The sequence below is a fragment of the Lonchura striata genome, chromosome 14 (genome assembly GCF_050655825.1).
Source record: "Lonchura striata isolate lonStrDom1 chromosome 14, ASM5065582v1, whole genome shotgun sequence".
Taxonomy (NCBI): domain Eukaryota; kingdom Metazoa; phylum Chordata; class Aves; order Passeriformes; family Estrildidae; genus Lonchura; species Lonchura striata.
In genome coordinates, this window is record NC_140716.1 from 16,455,460 (window position 1) to 16,475,025 (window position 19,566).

Sequence of the window (19,566 nt, forward strand, 5' to 3'; positions counted from 1 at the left end):
AGTCATAATGGTGAATAAGGAAGCACAGTTACCTCACATTTCCAGGCTGAATACAATTAACAAGCTCTACTGCAAGAAGAATGGACTTCATGCATTATTATAAAAGTTATACATTATTGATGGGCTGCCCAAGGTAGGGGTGGAGTCCCTATCCCTGGAGGGATTTAACAAATGTGTGGATGTGGCACCTGGAGATATGGTTGGTGGGGGCCTTGGTAGTGCTGAGGGAACAGTTTGACTTGATGATCTCAGAATCATAGAAATGTTTACCCTGAAAATGAGCCCTAGGTTTGGTTTTTCCCCAAAAAAGAATCATTTCAATTCTACAACAAAACCAAAAGATGACAGATCATACATTAAACCTGTTAGAATAAACCAACATCTCTCATATGATGGGAAGGTACTCAGGTTGTAATACTTTATTCTATAAAAATAATTGTCTTAACATTTAATTAAATCACACTAGCTATGTCCTTCTTATTCTACAAATCATCAGCCTGCTGCAGCTCCATGGACCATGTGTAACCTTCCTTTTGGTTAACAGGAGCAGCTATGCAAAATACCCATTGCATTTCCACATCTCTCTGAACAGTGGTAGTGAATTAGGCCAATAAACATCCCTAAGTGTGGGGCTCTTACAAACAGCAGCAAAGATCATGTTTCCCATTCAATGCACTTCCAATGCTGCAGGAGAGGACAATGATCAAAGAACTATTTTGTAAAGATTAAATTGTTACAAATTTGCTTGAAGTTCAACTGAGTCACAGTCAGAAACTTACTATTTTTAGTATGCATGATATAACATCATGGCAAAGCTTTAAGTCTGTAATGCAGTTAAGCATTAAAAAAAGTCATGAATAGCAGCAAAAGCAAAAATTTGGTGTTAATTTTTGTGTCAGGGGGCAGTATGTATTTCTGGCATAAACTTCAGACTTTTAAAGGTTATTTATATACAGAGGCTTTTTTTTTTTTTTTTTTTGAGCTCATGCATACTAAATACAGACAAGGCAAAAGAATCCATTATGGCAACAAGTTTTTAATTTGACACTACAGATAGTTCCGTCACCAAATGAAAGTACTAATAATGGCTGTAATGGCTGTAAGCCTGCTCTTTGGGCACTTCTCTTTTGAAAATCATTACTATCTCTTCAGCAAGCAGTGGTGCTCAATGCATTACAGAAGTCCATCTGAGTGGAAAAACAGAACACTCTGAATGTTCAAAGTTTACTGGTGTTTACAAAGCTCACACATCTGACTGTGATTCCGTTATCCATCCAGTGTGCTTCATGATCTGTGAGCATTCAAAATGGCAAGAGATGGAAATGCTGCCAATGCTAAAAGGGCTACTTTAGAAGTTAAACACAAAATCTTTGAACAAATTTTTTGAGTAAATGATCAGAAATTAACTCACTAGGAGAAGCCAAAAATACTTAGTATGTTACCATCTTAACATTTTATTCAATAGAAAAAGTTTAATGGACTATGGTTCTTAACTAACTCCTCAGATACAATATTATATTTTATTAAATTTTAATTAAATAATGAGTTGCTACTTGGAACACGGGAAGCTGAAGACAGCCTATGAGGGAAAAGAAAGGGTAAACACAAAAGTAGGTCAGACTTCATGATTAACACAATTAAATTTCCTCTTGTTTATATCAAGTTTTGTTTTCTGCATTTCCTAGCACTCTCCCTGGAAGATCAGGAACCAATTTCTGGTGGTCAATGCATCCACCAAACTTAGAACACTCCTAAAAAATCTACTCCAGGCTTTCTCTAGAATATGCCAACTTACACATGGTGCTACTTCTATTTCACAACAGCAATGACACATTGGCAAGCGATATGGAACAATGATATTTGTAACTCCCACCTTTTGCTTGAGAAGAAGGAAAAGGATAAAAACAGGACATCCATCAGGTTAACAGGAAAAGCAGGGAAAAAATCTGACTAAAAGTACCCAACTTTGCAGTTGATATAAGCCATTCAGTAGCCAGCTGGGAGACATATTTTAATCAGGTTTCTAGACAAGACTGCAGATGTCCGTGTCTGTAATCATTGCTGCATTTGTTCTTTAATGGAGAATCATAAATTATCTCAGGTTGGAAGGGACCTACAAGGATCATTGTGTTCAGCTCCCTGTTGCTTGCAGGACTACCTTAAGCTAAAAGATATCACTAAGAGCATCCTGCACAAACCACAACTCTGGCAGCCCTGAGGCCATGACCACTGCCCTGGGGAGCTTATTCTAGAGCCTGGCCACCCTCTGGGGGAAGAACATTTTCCTAACAACCAACATAACCTTCCCCTGACACAGCTCCAGCCATTCCCAGGTCCTGGCACCAGACAACAGAGATCAGCACCTCCCCACTGTGAGGAAGGTGCAGAATACAACAGGGTCACCCCTCAGCCTTCTCTTCTCCTGGCTGAACTGGCCAAATGATCTCAGCCACTTTTTGCATGTCTTACCCTCGAGGCCTTTCATCATCCTGGTCACTGTGCCCTGGGCATACTGCCATCATTCAACGTCATTTTTATTTTGTTATCCTCCCTGTCATGGTGTTCAGTACAGACTCTGGCCTGCACACTTTCCTTTTCAGCTCAGGAAGATCCCTGCTCAGCCAGACCCTCCTTTCCTTCTTGCATGATTCCCTATGCTTTAGAAGTGCTGGTTCCTGCCCTATTAAGAGGTCATCACTTTGCCCATAAGTCTCTCTTTACAAAATGCACATCTCAGAGGGCACCTTTTCAAGTTAGCCTTCAGTCCCTGCACCCAAGGTTACCTTCAACATGCTTCAGAAATTTCCTGAATCTGTTTGTGTCTGTTGTATGATAGTCCCAATTGATGTCTGAAAACTTAAAATCACCCTTAAAGCCCAGGGGAGCTGATCTAGAGATATCCCTTAATTCCTTGTACTGTAATTCATCAGCATCATTGTCCTGGCCAGGTGGTCAATAGTAATCCTCCACAACATACTCCCACAACTTCACTGTTAGATATACATGAACTTTATATATATATGTATGTATGTATATATATGATTGATATATAAAACAGACTCTATTTTCAAAAACGTGGCTTTTTACATGTAGATGCAGATTATGCCCTACCATCTCATGCAGAACTGCCAAGCCTTGACATCATCATTACAACCATCTCTCTCATTACACAGATGGAAATATAAAGATCTTTGCAGTGTATCTCAAAGACTAATAAGTGATAAAAAAAGTAAAAAATAAGAATCCTCTATACAAAGCTTCTGTAAACCAGTAAGACTGAACATTAAAATCCACAGGATGTTTTTAGGACAATACAGATGGACTAGGGGAAAAAGAAATTCAGGGTGTTATTGGTTTGTCTTAGCAATTATTATTATTTTAGGGCCTTGGAAAACTATTTGTGGTTCAATTTCACTCTAAGTCACACGAAAAAACAAACATCAATCCTGCCCCAAACAACTCTGACTATGGATTAGGTAGAATCTTCAGTGAAGAGAATTCCAGCATCACCAATGGGCCATTCTGGGAAATTAGCTGCTTGTTCCAAATTAGCTTGTAGCAAATCAGCTGCATCAGTTCCATTGCACTGAAGCAATACTTATGAGATGCTGTGCAACTAAAGGAAAGAATCAATACATATCCTGAAGAAAATCCTTTCTTAATCAGACCACAAGGAAGGCAGTTACAACAAGGGACTGCTGTCTACAAATTGTTTTCTGTGGACTGACAAACTTTATATTCCTGCTCAGTCAGGATTTGCTTTTTCACAATTTTATATTATTGTAACTTTATGCTGCTTCTGTTTTCCTAGTGCAGTTTGACATGATGCGTGCCTGCAACCTCATTGCCACGGTGGCTCTGACTGCTGGCCAGCTCCTCTTCGTTCTGGGGCTGATGGAGCTCCCCATCATCTCCCAGGATACCCAATGGTGGGAGGAGGCCATAGCTGCTGTGTTCCAACTTGCCAGTAAGTCCACTTCTTTCTACTGATGGAAATGTGCTCACTCTCTATTAAACCCAGGTGGAAAAGTGTTTCTTATTTTATAAATCTTTCAAGTGACAAAGAATAGCAAAATGGCTTATATCTAAAAGCAAGTTAATTGTCTCCAACGAGCTCTCCCCATAAGATTCTGCAGTACATAAATAGAAGCTTTTATTTGGGATATATCATAATGAGGCTTCTGCCAACCAAAAATACCCCCAAGCATTTATTATTTCCTATGAAACCAAGAAAGTGAACATAAGAGAAACAAACTGGATACACCGCAATCCCACAATTTAGCAGGGCAAAATATATTCAAGGAACTCAAGAAAGCAGAGCGGAAGCCTTGTTGAAACATTATTATTTTATTTTAGCTAACTGAATTTTACTCAATGACCACCAGCTGGATTTTGACAAACAGATACATTTGCAATCCAGCAAAGAAAGCCAAAGTCAATTCATACCACTGACTGCTATAAATAAAATTCCCACAGCAATTCTCATGGACTGCATGCAGAACTGCTGAGGAAAAGAGGAAATGGGTTTATCACAATTCCATTTTGACAACAGTGGCAACAAAGAGAAAACATTCTGCAATACCTTTCATTATTACATAAAGTAAGTAACTTCAGCATTCATTGCAGTAAGAATCCAATCCTATACGATAGCTATGCAGGAAACTGTCATTAATGGAGTAACAATCAAGTTGATTATAAGATCAGATTAAAAATACTAAAACCATATATATATATATATATATATACACACATAAATATTATTAATGTAAAGATCAGGTTATAATAAAACAACACAATTTTATTTAAAGTTTTAATTTCAACTTTAACAACTCTGAATATTAAGAATGGCATAAAATTACTGAGATCTCAGGTTTTCAAAAATGCAAGATCAGAATATGGCCTAGGTCATTTAAGTACAGTGTCACAGCAATAAAATGGTTAGGTTTTTTTAGGTCTACTAAGGATGAGGAACCTGAAATCCAGATGAGAGGAGGAGACTGCAGAGGTTCTGTAACCCTCAGAGCACCTGATCCATCTTCCAGGTGCAGCAAGTGCCTCAAGCACCAGACAGTGCTTTCAAAAGACTGATATACAGCCTTGCCATAAAAGCCCTCCCTACAGCCCCTTTGTGTCTGTGTAACTGTGGATACCTTCTGGATAGTTCTCCCTGACTATCAGCATGATGCCTGCTGTACTCTCCCATCCTCTCCAAACTTGACCTGTTTTTCCAGAGCGGAAATGCGTTCTGGCCCTGTTTGGATGTGTTGTTTCATTGACAAACAGCACAGGAGACAGCCATGGGCCTTTCTTCTACCATGGCTGCTAATTTTAGATTGGGCCTTTTTTTTTTTTTTTTTTCCTGCGCTGGAGTCTGTTTAAAATACAGTCAGAGAGAGACTGAAGGGCGCCAGGATATCCCGACACAGGAGGAGGAAATGCCTGCTATTACCTGTTATGCAAGCTGAGCCTTGAAATCCCCAGTGCTGGGAGGGGACACGGGAGAAAAGCCGCAGTTAGAATGATTAACAAAACACTAGTAAGAATGGATGAAGAAGCTTTTGGACCAAGTAGCCCATGTCCATCTGCCTGTCTGTGTTTAAAAGGTGTGAAGGGATGGAGCTGGCAGCCTGTGACAATATGAGGACAGACATTGTGCTGTGTGAATCTGCAGAGATAACACAGCAATTATCCCTGCCCCATTCCCCATCCCCCTTTGCAGTCATGCCACACTCCCCATTACCATCATCAGATGGTTTTCTGCCTTGAAGTCATAATATCATTTTACATCTCATTATCTTATTGTAACTTTATGTTTAAACAAGTTCCTTCCTGATATCCAGAACAAACACCTGAAGTCTTCTAGAATGCATGCTTTTGAAAAAAAGTGGGAAGTCATTATATCTGCATTAACCCAACATAAAATAAAAATTCTTGGAGACCTCCTTAGTTTGCAAAAAAAATGGTACACCAACTGCTGACTCCTTGGGAATTTGGACTCGCCAAACTCCCTGGACTGGGCTCAGGCAACAGCATTTAGACATTATAGATTAAGTGTCTTTGAAATCAGACAATACCCATGTGCAATGAGAAAGCCCAGCAATTCCACTGCTCTGATGAAGGGCTGCTGCCGCATCTGGAGACTGAGAGTTCTATATTGAAGGGGAAGAAAGTAGCCACCACACATCATATGAGCCACAGGTGATTTTCAGTCTGAGTCTCCACTCTGAGATAGTAACCTCTCAGTCATGCTCAAAGAAGAGGGGCAATATGAAGCAAAAACATCAGAACAGTAAATATGACACTTGTATTTGAAAGCATTTGTCCAATGCAAACAATCCAAGAGAAACCACTGCAAGGCTCTCTCCTGCTTCATTTGAAGAGTTAAAGCCAAGGTACTTTAGGTCAGACTGATCATTTATGTGAGAAGGGCAGGTAATGTTTAAGAATAAACAAACTTAGATCTTATTAAACATTTCTGAAGCACTGGTTGGATAATTTTTGTTTTTCACTTTCAAATGAAAGAACACTAGGATCAACTTTCTGGTTTTTCCTTTTCAAAACCCAAAGGATCTGAAGAATTGTTCTGCAATTCCTTATCCTTTCAGTAATTTCAGAAATTATCTTGAATCATATTCCCTCTAATTCCAACTTCTCCTTGATCTCTGTCTTTCATCCTGGAATATGCCAACAAGTGCTGAAGAGAACCACAGTGGCCACTGGTAGACTGAAATCTTCTGTTATGGGGAAAGGTTCAACTCACAATTTTCTTGTTTTTACTCAACTGAAATTATGAATTTCATTACAGTTTCCCATGGCCTGAACAAAAGTCCTTGTTGGCTTAGAAAACTAAGAGTGCTAAATATTACCTCCAAAGTCTATCACAAGTTCAAATCAATGATCCTAGATCCACTGAAGCTTGCAGTAGCTCCAGACTCTACCACTTCCTCACTTCTGCCACCTGCACAAGGATTTGACAGCCATTCAAAAAGGATGGACCTCTGACACAAAATCAAGCCCCAGGAAGCAAAGAAGAGAGGAAACAGCAATGCTGTTTAGGACAGCAATGGGATTCACACAACTCCAAAGCTCCACAGCCCCATACCTCCCTGTTAACAGGAAAGCAATCTGTTTGCTTTGGAAAAGGCTCCTAGTGAAAATGGAACCAGTGTCGTACATGGAATTTTGTGTCAATGCTCAGAAATTTCCCTCTAGAGGATTGTGGGGTTTCTGTTTTTTTCCAAGGACCTGTTACAAACTCCATATACTGAATATAGGATGGATAACAGCCAACAGAAGACCTGTTGGAAAGGGAAATCCATACAGCACAGGGAAGAAAGAGCACTTCAGAGGATATTGAACTATCACAAACATTAACCTCCCAGACAGGATCAGGCCTTATGGGGCTCCAGCCAAGTCTTGATCTTGTCCAGTGATGATTATCACAAAATTTAGAGAGAAATATTAGAAACTTAATAGGAAAAATCTGGGATAGAATATCCTTTACATTAGATCTCATCCTGGTTTCTGAATGTCCAAGACTGCAATACACCTGAATTATGATTAATATTTTGCCAGTCCACTTTCAGCATTCAATAACTTTAATACATAACATCCTGAAGATTAAAAAGTTTCATGTTCCCACTGAGCCTGTCATTTACAGCCAAATAAATTAGTCTCATATTTCCTAAATTTCAAGCATTGCATTCCAGCTTTGCCCAACATGTTTTTCTGATGAAAGCATTTCACTCCAGACTCCTAATGCATCATGGAAAAGGTGAGCTCATATATACTTTAATTTCTGTGCTCTTAAAACTAAATCAGACAATTTTTGAATCATTGTCTCCAACCACTTTAGATTAGCTGATATCCAGAAAATGTCTATGTAGAAAAGAACTGCACAGCAGCCATTGGAAAACATGGCTGAAGATATTTCTGATAGCAGTGTGATCCTGAGTTCCATATTACTTCCTTCCATCTTTTTGTTTTGTAATACCCTCAAGCCAGATCTGTTCTAAGATGAAGTCTATGGAACTGTAAACCTAAAACTTCCTGAAAAGGAAGCAAGTAAATGAGATGCTCTAAGTAACCTAAAAATCATAGCAACAATAGAGGATTTTATTTGTGCTAAATGTTTTCATTTAGAAACATAATAGAGATTTGATTTCTACTAAATATTTTCATTATTTGTCAATTTTATTTCAGTGCCAAACTTCCCCATTCTTTATGCAGACCACAAATAATCACAGTAAAGTGATTTTGCTTTCACACATTTGTAAAAGGAACCACATTGGCAAAGATCCTAAAATCTGGATATCCATCTCATTTATTTTGTCGGTTCCTAGAAGCAGCTGAAGTAGCAAACTGGGAAGGACGGCAGCTCACAAGAAGTGTGGTGAACTCCTCATCTGGTAAAGCTGCAGTAGGAAGAAGATCTGCCTGTATTCTTTAAGGCTAAACTCTGATAAGAGCAGCAGGCAGGTTCTTGTAGGATCTCAATGTCAAGGGCAACTTTTCTGATCAGAAATACAGTAAAAAAAAAAATCTATTAACAGATAAATATAATTTGGATAGGCAAGCATAAGGAACATGTAATGCAGAGAAAAGTGTGTGAGACAGAAAGTATCTCAATTCTAATATTCACTGTATTGCTTATGAACATGCACATTTTATATGTGGAGGTGTCTCCTAAAACTTTGAAACTGGAATTTAAACCCAGTTGCCTTGCTGGAACCAATTACGCAGTTCTTATCCTCTGATGTATCCCGAGAAGAACAGAGCACTTGAACAAAAAAAGCAGCAGATGATGCTGAAACGTCCAAAAAGATCACCTGTCAATGACTGCTTCTTTCTGCACAGGGTATTTTTGCTCAGACCCCACCTGCAGCACTGTAGCCAGGTCTGGGATCCTCAGCATGAGACAGACAAGGACCTATTATAGTCGGCCCAGAGGAAGCGATGCAGATGCTCCAAGGGTTGGAGCACCTCTGCTATGGAGACATGCTGGGAGAGCTTGGGGTATTCCACCAGGAGAAGAGAAGGTTCTGGGGAAAACTTATTGTGGCTTTTCAGTACATAGAGGGTGCAAGAAAAGACAAAAAAGTGACTTTTTACATGGACAGACAGCAAAGACAAGGGGAATGCATTTAAGCTGGAAAGGGGAAGATTTAGATTAAATGCTAGGAAGAAATTTTCCCCTGTAAGAGTGGGGAGGCCATGGCACAGAGTTGCACAGAGAAGCTGTGGCTGCCCCTGTATCCCTGGAAGTGTCCAAGGCCAGGCTGAGTAGGGCTTGGAGCTACCTGGGATAGTGGAAGTTCCTGCCTTCTGGCAAGTGGGTTGGAAAGAGATGGTTTTAAAAAATTCCTTTCAACCCAAAACATTCCACAGTTCTTATTCCAGACAGAAGCCCATAGCTGTGCCTGGTATGAGGCCTACTACATTAAAGCAGAGCTTTAATTGGCTCCAGCTGTCTCAGAACCCAATAGGCCAAGCAATGCTAACAGTCGACATCAAGTGTGAGAGTCTGCACATTCCTCCTTGTTTAAACAGCTGCCCAAGAGGAATTCTGCCTAGTTCACTGGGAATACTTTTCACCATTCCATTCAAAGACTGGCATAATTTCTAAGGAAACCTCCAAAAGGTAACAACAAGCACTTACTGGTAATAGACCTAAACTGGTCAAAGATTTCCAACATAAGGTAGGACTCACTGCCTTACACTGACTAAATCTCCCTTCAGGTTAAAGACACAGACTGACAAACTCAAAGAACACAAGTGGAAAGCCCTTGTAATTCAGAAAAGTGAGCAATAAAAGGGTCTCATCGCATCTGAGAAGCTGTGCTACTCACATGTTTAATTCTAAGATGTTACATGCTACCAAAATCCTTGGAAGGAAATTTTAAATTATAACTAAACAAAACAAAAACAAAAAAAACCCAACCTCAAACAAATTATTCTAGAACTGAAACCTCAAAGGTCACTTGACTCTAATGGTCACACTCTAATTCCTTGTGGCATTAGATACCAAAGCATCATCCAGCCTAGTGCAACAATGAAGAGCACATGACTGTTCCAGAGGCCCCATATTTGCCTTCAACTATAACAATTTCTTTTGTGCCAAGTTGATATAAGAAAAGGTATTTATAAATAAATAATTTGCATAAGTACTATAGGAATCACTTTGTGAATCTGCCTCATGCTGATAAATACAACTGAGCTCCTACAAACAGCCCATTCAGGCACATGACTAATCACAGCTAAATCAGTCCCTGTGAAATTTAGTGGGATACATAGAAAAGGAGTGAAATATTTCCCTTCCCTGTTTGCAGTTCTGAACAAGCATGGGTGGTGTATTCTCAACACTCTGGCTGCTCTATTTTCCTTCTTCTCCCTTTTCTTGACATCAAAAGCCATCCTCCAGGACAAGCTGTAAAGAGGAGGATTATAAATCCCAATATAGACTTTCTGGTAAACTAGAAAAAACAACATGTATTTCTTCAAATGCAGTATCAGTACACTAACAAAAATGAAAGAGTAAGAATCTAGGGGTGTCAGAAAAAAAACCAAACAACAAACTATCACAGAAATAAAAAAGCTACTATTAGAGTTCTTTTAAAATGCTAGAATTCTGTGGTTGGCTTGCAGCCAGCCTCAAACAGGAAATCCAGCATACAGATCTGAAATATAAGTTCAAAAAGTAACATTCTCCCAACCCACCCCCACTACCACAGTCAATACTGTTCTAACTAAAAGTCTTGTGAGTGACTTCGTTATCTGTTTCCTTCCCCAGCGGAAAAGCCACCCCCCTTCCAGCTTGTTTTGCTGCAGATGGGAAACAACTAGAGATAAACAGCAGTTCTAGGGGAAAAAAATGCACTTCAAGTAATCTTATCAGGATTTTTAGTGAAGTTCTGGCCTCTGTGCAGTCTTGAGACAATATACAATAAAATTATCTGAAACTGATTTATGCACTTAAAGTAATTCAGGGAAATTGAGCCATGCATCTCAAAGTCCTGTCATCACTACAAAACAGAAAAGAAACAAAATCAGATTAAAATGGTCAATATTTCCATAAATAAATTTAAAGAGATATGTCCTTTCTACAGGCCTTGTCAACCTGTATTGCAGACTGTGAGCTCAGGAATCCTCATGGCAAAGAGATCAATTTTCTGGTTAATTTTAGTAGAGCTGTTTATAGGAAATAGTCTGAGAAGCCAACTGTTTTCCTCTAGTTGTTTTACTGAAATATTGAAAACTGAATTCAGACATGGTTACAAATATCTGTCTAAAAAAGGAAGTCACCACAGTCAGCTCTGGAGACTATTCTCACAAGGTTAATTTTTTATAGGGATACTTCTATTATATGGCACAAATACGTGAACTGCATTTTTTTGCCCAGTGACTTAGAGAACAGACTAAATGTTCAACCCCAGTTCTTGGCTAGTGTACAACAAGATTCTTCTAAGGGCAAGAAGAACATATGTAGCACATTGGAACACTTTGCTTCAAGAAGTCCAAGTTTGATTAAGCTGTTACACACAAAATCCATCCAAGCAAAGTTTGGGGTTTTCATACATCATCATCTTCACAAAAGCAGCATTCATCAAAATTTGAAACACACCATCCTATGCAAACTCAGTCTTTTGGGATTATTACAATTTCTTCAGCCTTTGCTCTAGAGTTCCTACATTTATAATTCCCATATCAAGCCATGCTAATATGAAGTAAGAATGCTGGATAATAACTTTGGAAAATAACTTTCTGGAAAATAACTTTCTCAGTGACATTTATATTCTGTTACAGTTCTTGCAGAACTGTAAAACTAATAGTATAAACTCTATAGTAACGTGCTTCCACCTCTGTTGCTTCTGTCATGTGTTTGTCTGTTCTTAATGTCAGTTCCAGTCTAAACTACAGTAAAGGATCAGAAACAGAATGCACATTTTCACTCAAGTGCTCTGGTAATTGCCTCCTGTGATCTGTCAGTTCGAGGAGCTCTCAAACCCAGTGTCCCTCTATCCTACTCAGCCATTGGCCAGAACTGGGAAAGGAGATAAAGCCTCTTGCATGACTGGCTGCTCATCTGTGCAGGGTTCAGGCAAAGGGCTTGTGAAGGAAAATAGTCCTCCTAGCAAAAACAGCTTTATCTGGGAACCTGGAAGGAAGCCTTAGTGCTTTTTCCCTGGCAGATAATTGCTCCATCAGATAGAACATTGAGATATTAAGCCATTTAGGACAGTAATTTGCTTTAAGTCATATATACAAAAGCAAGAAAGACAAAGCAAAATAATTCCATAAAAGCTGGGTATTTGGAAAAACTTTTAAATATTGAAAATATTCCTATAGTGGGAATTAAGCTGCAAGCCATAACATAGCATCAGGGTTACTCTATGTAACTGGCATTCCTGAGCCCATGTCCCTCTGCCAAGAGAGCCATAAAAAAATACTACAAGATAGTGGGAAGTAGACACTTGTTAATATTTCTAACTGTCCCTTAGAGACACCTGTGAGTGGTCACTGGTCCAAACAGCTCCTGCTCAAAACTCCTCCTGCTTAAGGTTTTATGATTTTCTTCACGCTTAAAAAAAAAAAAACAACACTTTATGGATTCCCTGTGAAAGTGTTCTGAAAGCAAAAAAAAAGTTCTGAGAGGAAAACTGAAACAGAAAACTGATTACACAAAGCCTTTTCATGTGCCAGACTAAGTAAGATGGGTCTCTTGATTTATATCAATACCCTCCCTTCCTGCCAGTTTTAAACTGCAAAGAGATGAAGCCAGTCAACTCAGCTGCAGGAAGTACAAGCATCTCCTTTCTTCCTGATTTCCTACCTTCATAAGAAAATGGCCATTTATCATCCACTGAATAGTGATTGCAAAGCAGTACCAGTGTGTATCATCCTTATAAGATCTAAATGAAGCTGTAGACACCCAAATTCTTTATAAGCACATCACAACTAGCATGCTCTGCTCCCAGTGCTCTGCAATACAAAATAAACACAGGAAGTTGTATCATCCTGGTTCCACAGATAGGGAACCGAGCCATCTCAGAGGAAAGTTTAAAAAAATCTGATGTCACTTAAAAAACAGAACCTAACCTCCCACTCTCTTCTCTACCATGTGCCTCAGGACAAACTGAAATTGGAGACTGACACTGGAAATGAAGGAAAAATAATTTATTTGCAATAGCAAACCCTTACTGTATAGATCAGTGATTTCTATAACTCAATGTGGTCCAGATGGCCACGTTCTCTCCAAATATATTTTTTTTAATTTAGAACTAAGCTGAACCATAAAATAACTACCAGATTTGCTGACAAAACCCATCCAGGGTACGTTAGGCTTTTTTAACATCAGAGTGGGGAAAGAGCAGTAAGGAGCTACTACTCCCATCAGAACCTATTTCTTCTTATTTGTCTTCAGACAGAGAAGTGCCTCACTCCAAACCCTCTCTGGACATGCCAGCTGTGAGACAGTGCCACTTCAGGATGAGAAGGTGCAGCAAACAACTGTTACAAAGCACCTTCTAGGTAGACACAGGAGAGTCAAGGATGCCAGACAGCTCCTAAAGGAATATTAATTCAGTGTTTGTATTATGAGGAGATGGATTCAGCCTTCATTTTACTGATTCTCAGAATAGTACAAGTGTCACAACTTTAAGTAATTGACTTTTTTCCTCCTACTTGTATGTCATTTCCCTCCTCTGTGTTTATCTGTATGCAGCTTGTGTCTTTTCCATCTTCACCGCATTACTAGCACTCTTTCAAGAAAAAAACATGATACAGTGCACACTCGAGATGTGCTCTTTCACAGAAAATCAAGGACCAGGGCCAGGGGTCACACCATTGCCATGTATCCACAAGGAGAGTGTTTGCAGGCACGGGCACTGTGGCTAACTGAGAAAACAGCATACAGCAATTGGGACCTACTCTTGACTTCTCCTTGCCCATGAACTTAGGAAAATGGTGTCCAGATATGTTCTGGCAGTTCATGGATATTTATTTATTCCAGTCTTCCTTCATGAAAGGGTCATTTTGGGAATTAAATTCCTTTGTAATAGTGGCAGTTAAGAAGTGTGTAGGATAGCAAAGAGAAAACATTTTTTTGGTTAGTGAGGTACATTTGTGTCTTTGTGCTTGTTTCAATCTAATTACATCCATTAATTTATTTTAAAAAGCTGAAAAGTAGCTTTGTTTGACAATAGGTACAGGAAGAGAGACTAGACTGGAGTCCCACTGCTCCAGAGTCAGGTTGCGAGACCTGGGAATGTTCAGCCGCAAGAAGAGGAGAAGGCTCCAGGGGACTTCAGAGCCTCTTCCAGTGCCTATTGTCAAAGCCATGGGACATGCATGGGGAAGCTGTGGCTGCCCCATCCCTGGCTGTATCCAAGGCCAGGCTGGACAGGCCTTGGGGAAATTTGGGACAGTGGGAGGTGTCCCTGCCCATGGCAAGGGGTGGAGTGCAATGAGCTTTAAGGATCCTTCCAACTCAAACCATGTTGTATGGTTCTCTGAAAGTACAATAAACAGACAGCAGAAAAGTAATCATGTGGTCGTCAATGCATTCTTCAAAGAAAGGGTAGGTGTAACATAAAAAAGGATGTGTAAAGGGATGAAGATTGACCCTTGATCTAACATGGGTTTGCTGCATGACTAGAACAGTTACCTCACTTCTGAAATAACATTACTACTATTCATCAGTAATGTAACCACCAAAGAGACTGAGAAATTTTTCCTTTTTATAGTTTTTTTTTTTGCAAATCACTTTGTGACATCTGAATAGAAATGCTAGACAAGTGCACTGTTATTACTCTAATATTACCTATCTTTTAGGGAACTTAGTACTGTGCCTAAAGTTATGAGGACAATAGAAACTTTGCCTTCAGTAGCTTCTGGAGGTATGACATTACTTCTGCCTCATAAGACTTTTTTTCCAGCAGGAAAAAGTAGGACCACAAAGTTCCATTTACTTCATCTGCCCTTTATTAAAGTATCTTTACTTATAATTAAGTACAATACTTACTCATTGCTTATTATTATTTCTGTAAGATATTTAGCTATTCATTATACTAAAAAAAGGCAACCCCAATTGGGAAGAAATTATTTCTAGATTAGAAGGCTGAAGGATCTGCTTTATTAAAACAATACTATATTACATTAATATACTATTTAAAGAGAGATTATTTTATTCTACATACATACTTCTTACTTATCAACTAACAAACTCATGACTGCCTGCTAAGAGTCCGAGACACAGCTGGATCTAATTGGTTATTGAACTTAAACAACCTTCACTAGACTCTAATTAATCACTTCAAGTAAACAATCTCGATACTAAATTCCACATGGAGAAAACAAACGAGTAGAGATAAATATTGTTTTCTCTTCTTCTCTTTGTGCTTCTCTTGAGAGACAGAATTATGTCTTTCTGTCTAGCGAATGTGAATGTCACAGTTCATCATCTTTGCAGTTTACATAGTTGTCTGCCTTAATAAACATTTAAAAATTTCAGAATAAGAGTACATACTGTGAAAAAAAAAATTAAATTATTATTATTATCACCACTAATACAGCTGTTTTCTCTTTTGGCAATGGGAGTAAGAAAAAGGATATCTGTGTAAGTGATTCAAATGCATGGGGGCAAAAACCCAAGGTGAAATACATGTCAGTGGGTGTAAGAAATTGAAATTAAGAGTGAACAGATTAAAACTTAATATTGAGCCTTTGTTTAAGGCACTCTCTTTCAATGTATCATGAGGATCAAATATGCCTTCAAAAACACATCCAGCACATCATAATAGGGATGCAAAGGCACTACAGACTTATGAGTCTGTAAATGTTGAGATTCTTTGGCATTTTGCCACCACAGAAATTCAAGATAATAACTCATCAAAAATAACTCTAACATTCTGTTTGCAGGTTTTGTTCTGGTTATCGGACTGGTGACATTCTACCGAATTGGACCATACACCAACCTCTCATGGTCTTGCTACCTGAACATTGGAGCCTGCCTTTTGGCCACACTGGCAGCTGCCATTCTAATCTGGAACATCCTCCACAGGCGTGAGGACTGCATGGCGCCCCGGGTCATCGTCATCAGCCGTACCCTGACCGCTCGCTTTCGCCAGGGCTTGGAAAATGACTATGTCGAGTCACCATGCTGAAAGAGCATAGCTGAAAGGCGAAAGATCTCCAAGGAGATCTGCACTGGAGTTATTTTCTATAAATATATGCTATAATTTAAGGATTGAAAGACATAACATTCACTTGTGTGGGCAGAGGCCCTCAATTATTATTCAGATGGGCTCCATCTATATACATATGTATAAACCACATAGTTTTATATATATATATATAAATATATAAAATATTGTATTGCACTCTCCTTCTGCTGTACAGCACAGAATTGTTGGGTTGGCTGCATGGCAGCAGGGTCAGCTGGAGAAGATGCCAAGTGTATGCAATGAGAATACAGGAAAGAGGGAACCAGACATTTTCTCTGTCTACATCAAGTTCTCCTGCTCCTTAAAAATAAAACTAAAGGCTATAGGAGACCAATAACAATAGCTTGGGAGTCAACAGGCAATCTGAGAAAGCAGAAAACTCACTATAGATTAAATGATGGGTTTAAAAGCCATTTAATTTCATGACTTCTAGTCCTTCTAACCACCTCTCTACATGGAACAAATTCACATTAGCTGCAACACCTGCTCCTAGCCCCAGAACAGACCAGAGAGTAAAAAGGCAAAAGCAACTCTCACTATTCTTATGTAAAGAAAGGGATTTCAGAAGAATTAAATTGCATTTTTTTCAGACATTTCTTTTGTATGCTGAGGCACAGGTTTGCTAGCGTCCTATGCATAAACAGATGCTACAAATGAGAAGGGTACACAGCTAGAACAGGCCACATATGCTGCTGAAAAAAATGTTTCAATATTACATTAAGGGCAAATGTCCACAGGAGGCTACTGGAACTCCCTAACAGTCAGATATATGATTAAATTACATTGTTGGGAACTATTAAAGAAAGAACTATACCAGCCCAAAATGGTTTCTTTTCTCTTCAGCTAGTTATAAGATTTGCTGTGGCATTAGAATGCTATGGCAGGACACCAGCTCTGCACAGCAATGATCAGAGCCACATAACACAGGGAATATTGGAGAACAGAGCTGCCACTCAGGCACCCAGACTGGAGAATAAGACAAGTATACAAGACTTCAGGACTTTGAGATTTGAAAACAACCTGCCTGATAACTTAATATGATATAATGAAGTGAAAAATGAACACCTTTAGAATTAGGTATAATGTTTATAATCCTTACCTTGAGAAGCACATGGCCTCACAAAAGTCATATGCATATAATTTTCAGAAAGAAAAACAACACATCAAAAACTATTATGCAGGAATACGTGGGATATAGGATCCTGAGGCAATGACAGGTGTGTAAGTGCTCTCAGAATGCTGCTCTGAGCACAATTAAGTGACACGTTTGAGGGACCATGACCTGTGGATGTTACAAATTCCTTAGGACTGTTGTGTTACTCCCAGGTGTGCACACTGCTTCTTTATCACTATTTCCACACTTTGTTAAAATGTGATCATCAAGCTGGCTCTTGAGTTCTGTTCTGCACTCAGTTTGGATGTGATAAGAAACTCAACCCCAACTGCTGCTTTGCACCACATTTCAAATGAGCAACACTCCACAGACACTGATGCTCTAGAACAACTGCACTGCTCTAGACTGTTAGGGGAAATACCATAAAGCTGACAAAGAGTTTCTTCTAGCAGTAGGTTTGTAAAAACCAACTAAGATTAGTATTCATCTGCCTGCATTCATTTTCTGGGAAAAAAAGAAAGAATTCCAGAAACAATATGTTATGATTAAATGGAGCAGTTTTTAAAATAAAATACTGGAGTATTTGAGAGACATTATATTATTTCCTCTAATATTGCAATATCCATATTAAAATAATGTACATGTGAATTTAAAATTCAGCTATGTGGTTGGTAAATCTGTAACACTCAGTATTGGTGTGATTATTTTAGATATATAAATAAAATTGTGAATGTTCATTTTCTTCTAGTGATGACATTTTTGCCATTCAGACACCGTATAAGGTTGCAGGTTATCAGTAATTATTTCACTTTTACCAAAAAAAAAATCCACAATGTATTATAGACAAAGAATGAGCAGAGAATGCATTAAAATGTCTGCGAGATAAAGATGTTTCATCTGGTTAAAAATGAAAAGGAGAATGAAATCAGAGAGGGAAATGTAAGGAGAATTTAGGAGGATTTACTCTTCAAACTTTTAACAAAAATAAACTGCACCCATGAAGAACGAGATGCAAATAGTTCTGATACCTTTTTATCAGCTTGATGGATTTGAAAGCCTCATCCATGTCTCCAGCAGTTAGATAGTAGCTGAAGTTCAGCATGGCATCCTGGGTGGTCTTATCACAGTCTCCCAGTCCAATGAAATCTCTCATGGGTCTTCTTGCAGCCATCTGAGAGACTGTTCCTGAGCCAGACTCTGATGCTCCCTTCTCAGCTTCTCCCAGCTAAAATTAGAAGGTTGTCATATAGGTATCAAGCAGGTTGAAACTTACTCCTTTGTACATGGAATTAATTGTATTATTCCCACCACAGTCCATGTTTTTTATATCTGCAGGACCACAATCAATAGTGTCAATAGCTGCAAAGTTTCAGAGCTTTTAGAAAACACCACAAAATATGGAATGTCATAGAAGAAATTAGCATATTGCAGTGAACTATCACATTATGTTAGTGATCACTGGAGATTGGTAATATACCACAGAAAAGTAACCTCGTTTTATTAATAGCAACTGTTAAGTTCCCAGATTTCTGAAGATTTCAGATAAGCATCTCTCCAAGTTTAGTCTCTTCTCAAGTATTAGGCTGCTGCTCTGAAAGTTAACTATACAGACTAAATTATTTTACCCTTGCCTTTATGTAAATCTTATGAATACTGAAGCTTCAGGGCTACTTTCACCACCCACTGAAAGGCAACTCAAAGCAATTCAACCATTATGCAGAAAACAAATATCTCAGTCCTCAATGTCAAATGATCTGCCTGGTGTGTAACAAGGAAACTTTCCCAAGACAGGTACAGAGGAAGATCATCTGAGTCATGAAGGATGCCAAAATCCATGTACACGCTACCCTAATCATATAGTTACATACGATAACTAAATTTTAAGGTATACAGAAGCCAATAAAAATTGTATTGTATTATAACACAATGAAAGTCCTAGGTAAAGTAAAAGACAGAAATCAAAAGTGCAAATCTGTTTGACTAAAACTTGAGGAATTTCTGGAGCTAGGGCAGTAAAGACATTATAGTGAATAAGGAGAAACCCTGGAATGAAACTTGGTCAACAAGGCTTGTTATATCTACTTGATTTGCTGTATTTAAAGCAGACCGCTCTTTTACTAAATTTGGTTTCTCAAATGAATACAAGCGATGTAAAAAGTGACTTTGCCATAAAGAGACAACCACCTACCAAGAAAATGGAAACAACAGAGAGGAGCAGAGGATGAAGGAAGA

At 38.7% G+C, this 19,566-nt stretch overlaps 2 protein-coding genes across 2 annotated transcripts in view; one reads left to right on the top strand and one right to left on the bottom strand.

Moving 5' to 3' along the window:
• Window positions 1-18,071, top strand: part of TMEM204 (transmembrane protein 204) — a 28,241-nt gene extending 10,170 nt beyond the window's left edge. Inside the window, exons 2-3 of the mRNA XM_021529631.4 lie at window positions 3,812-3,967; window positions 15,916-18,071. Coding sequence (XP_021385306.1) covers window positions 3,812-3,967; window positions 15,916-16,160 — 401 coding nt within the window. The 3' untranslated portion in view covers window positions 16,161-18,071. The remainder of the gene's footprint in view (window positions 1-3,811; window positions 3,968-15,915) is intronic.
• The window catches only part of IFT140 (intraflagellar transport 140), a 78,738-nt gene that overhangs the window by 25,982 nt on the left and 33,190 nt on the right, over window positions 1-19,566 (bottom strand). Inside the window, exon 17 of the mRNA XM_021529630.4 lies at window positions 18,363-18,559. Within this exon, the coding sequence (XP_021385305.1) occupies window positions 18,363-18,559 (197 nt within the window). The remainder of the gene's footprint in view (window positions 1-18,362; window positions 18,560-19,566) is intronic.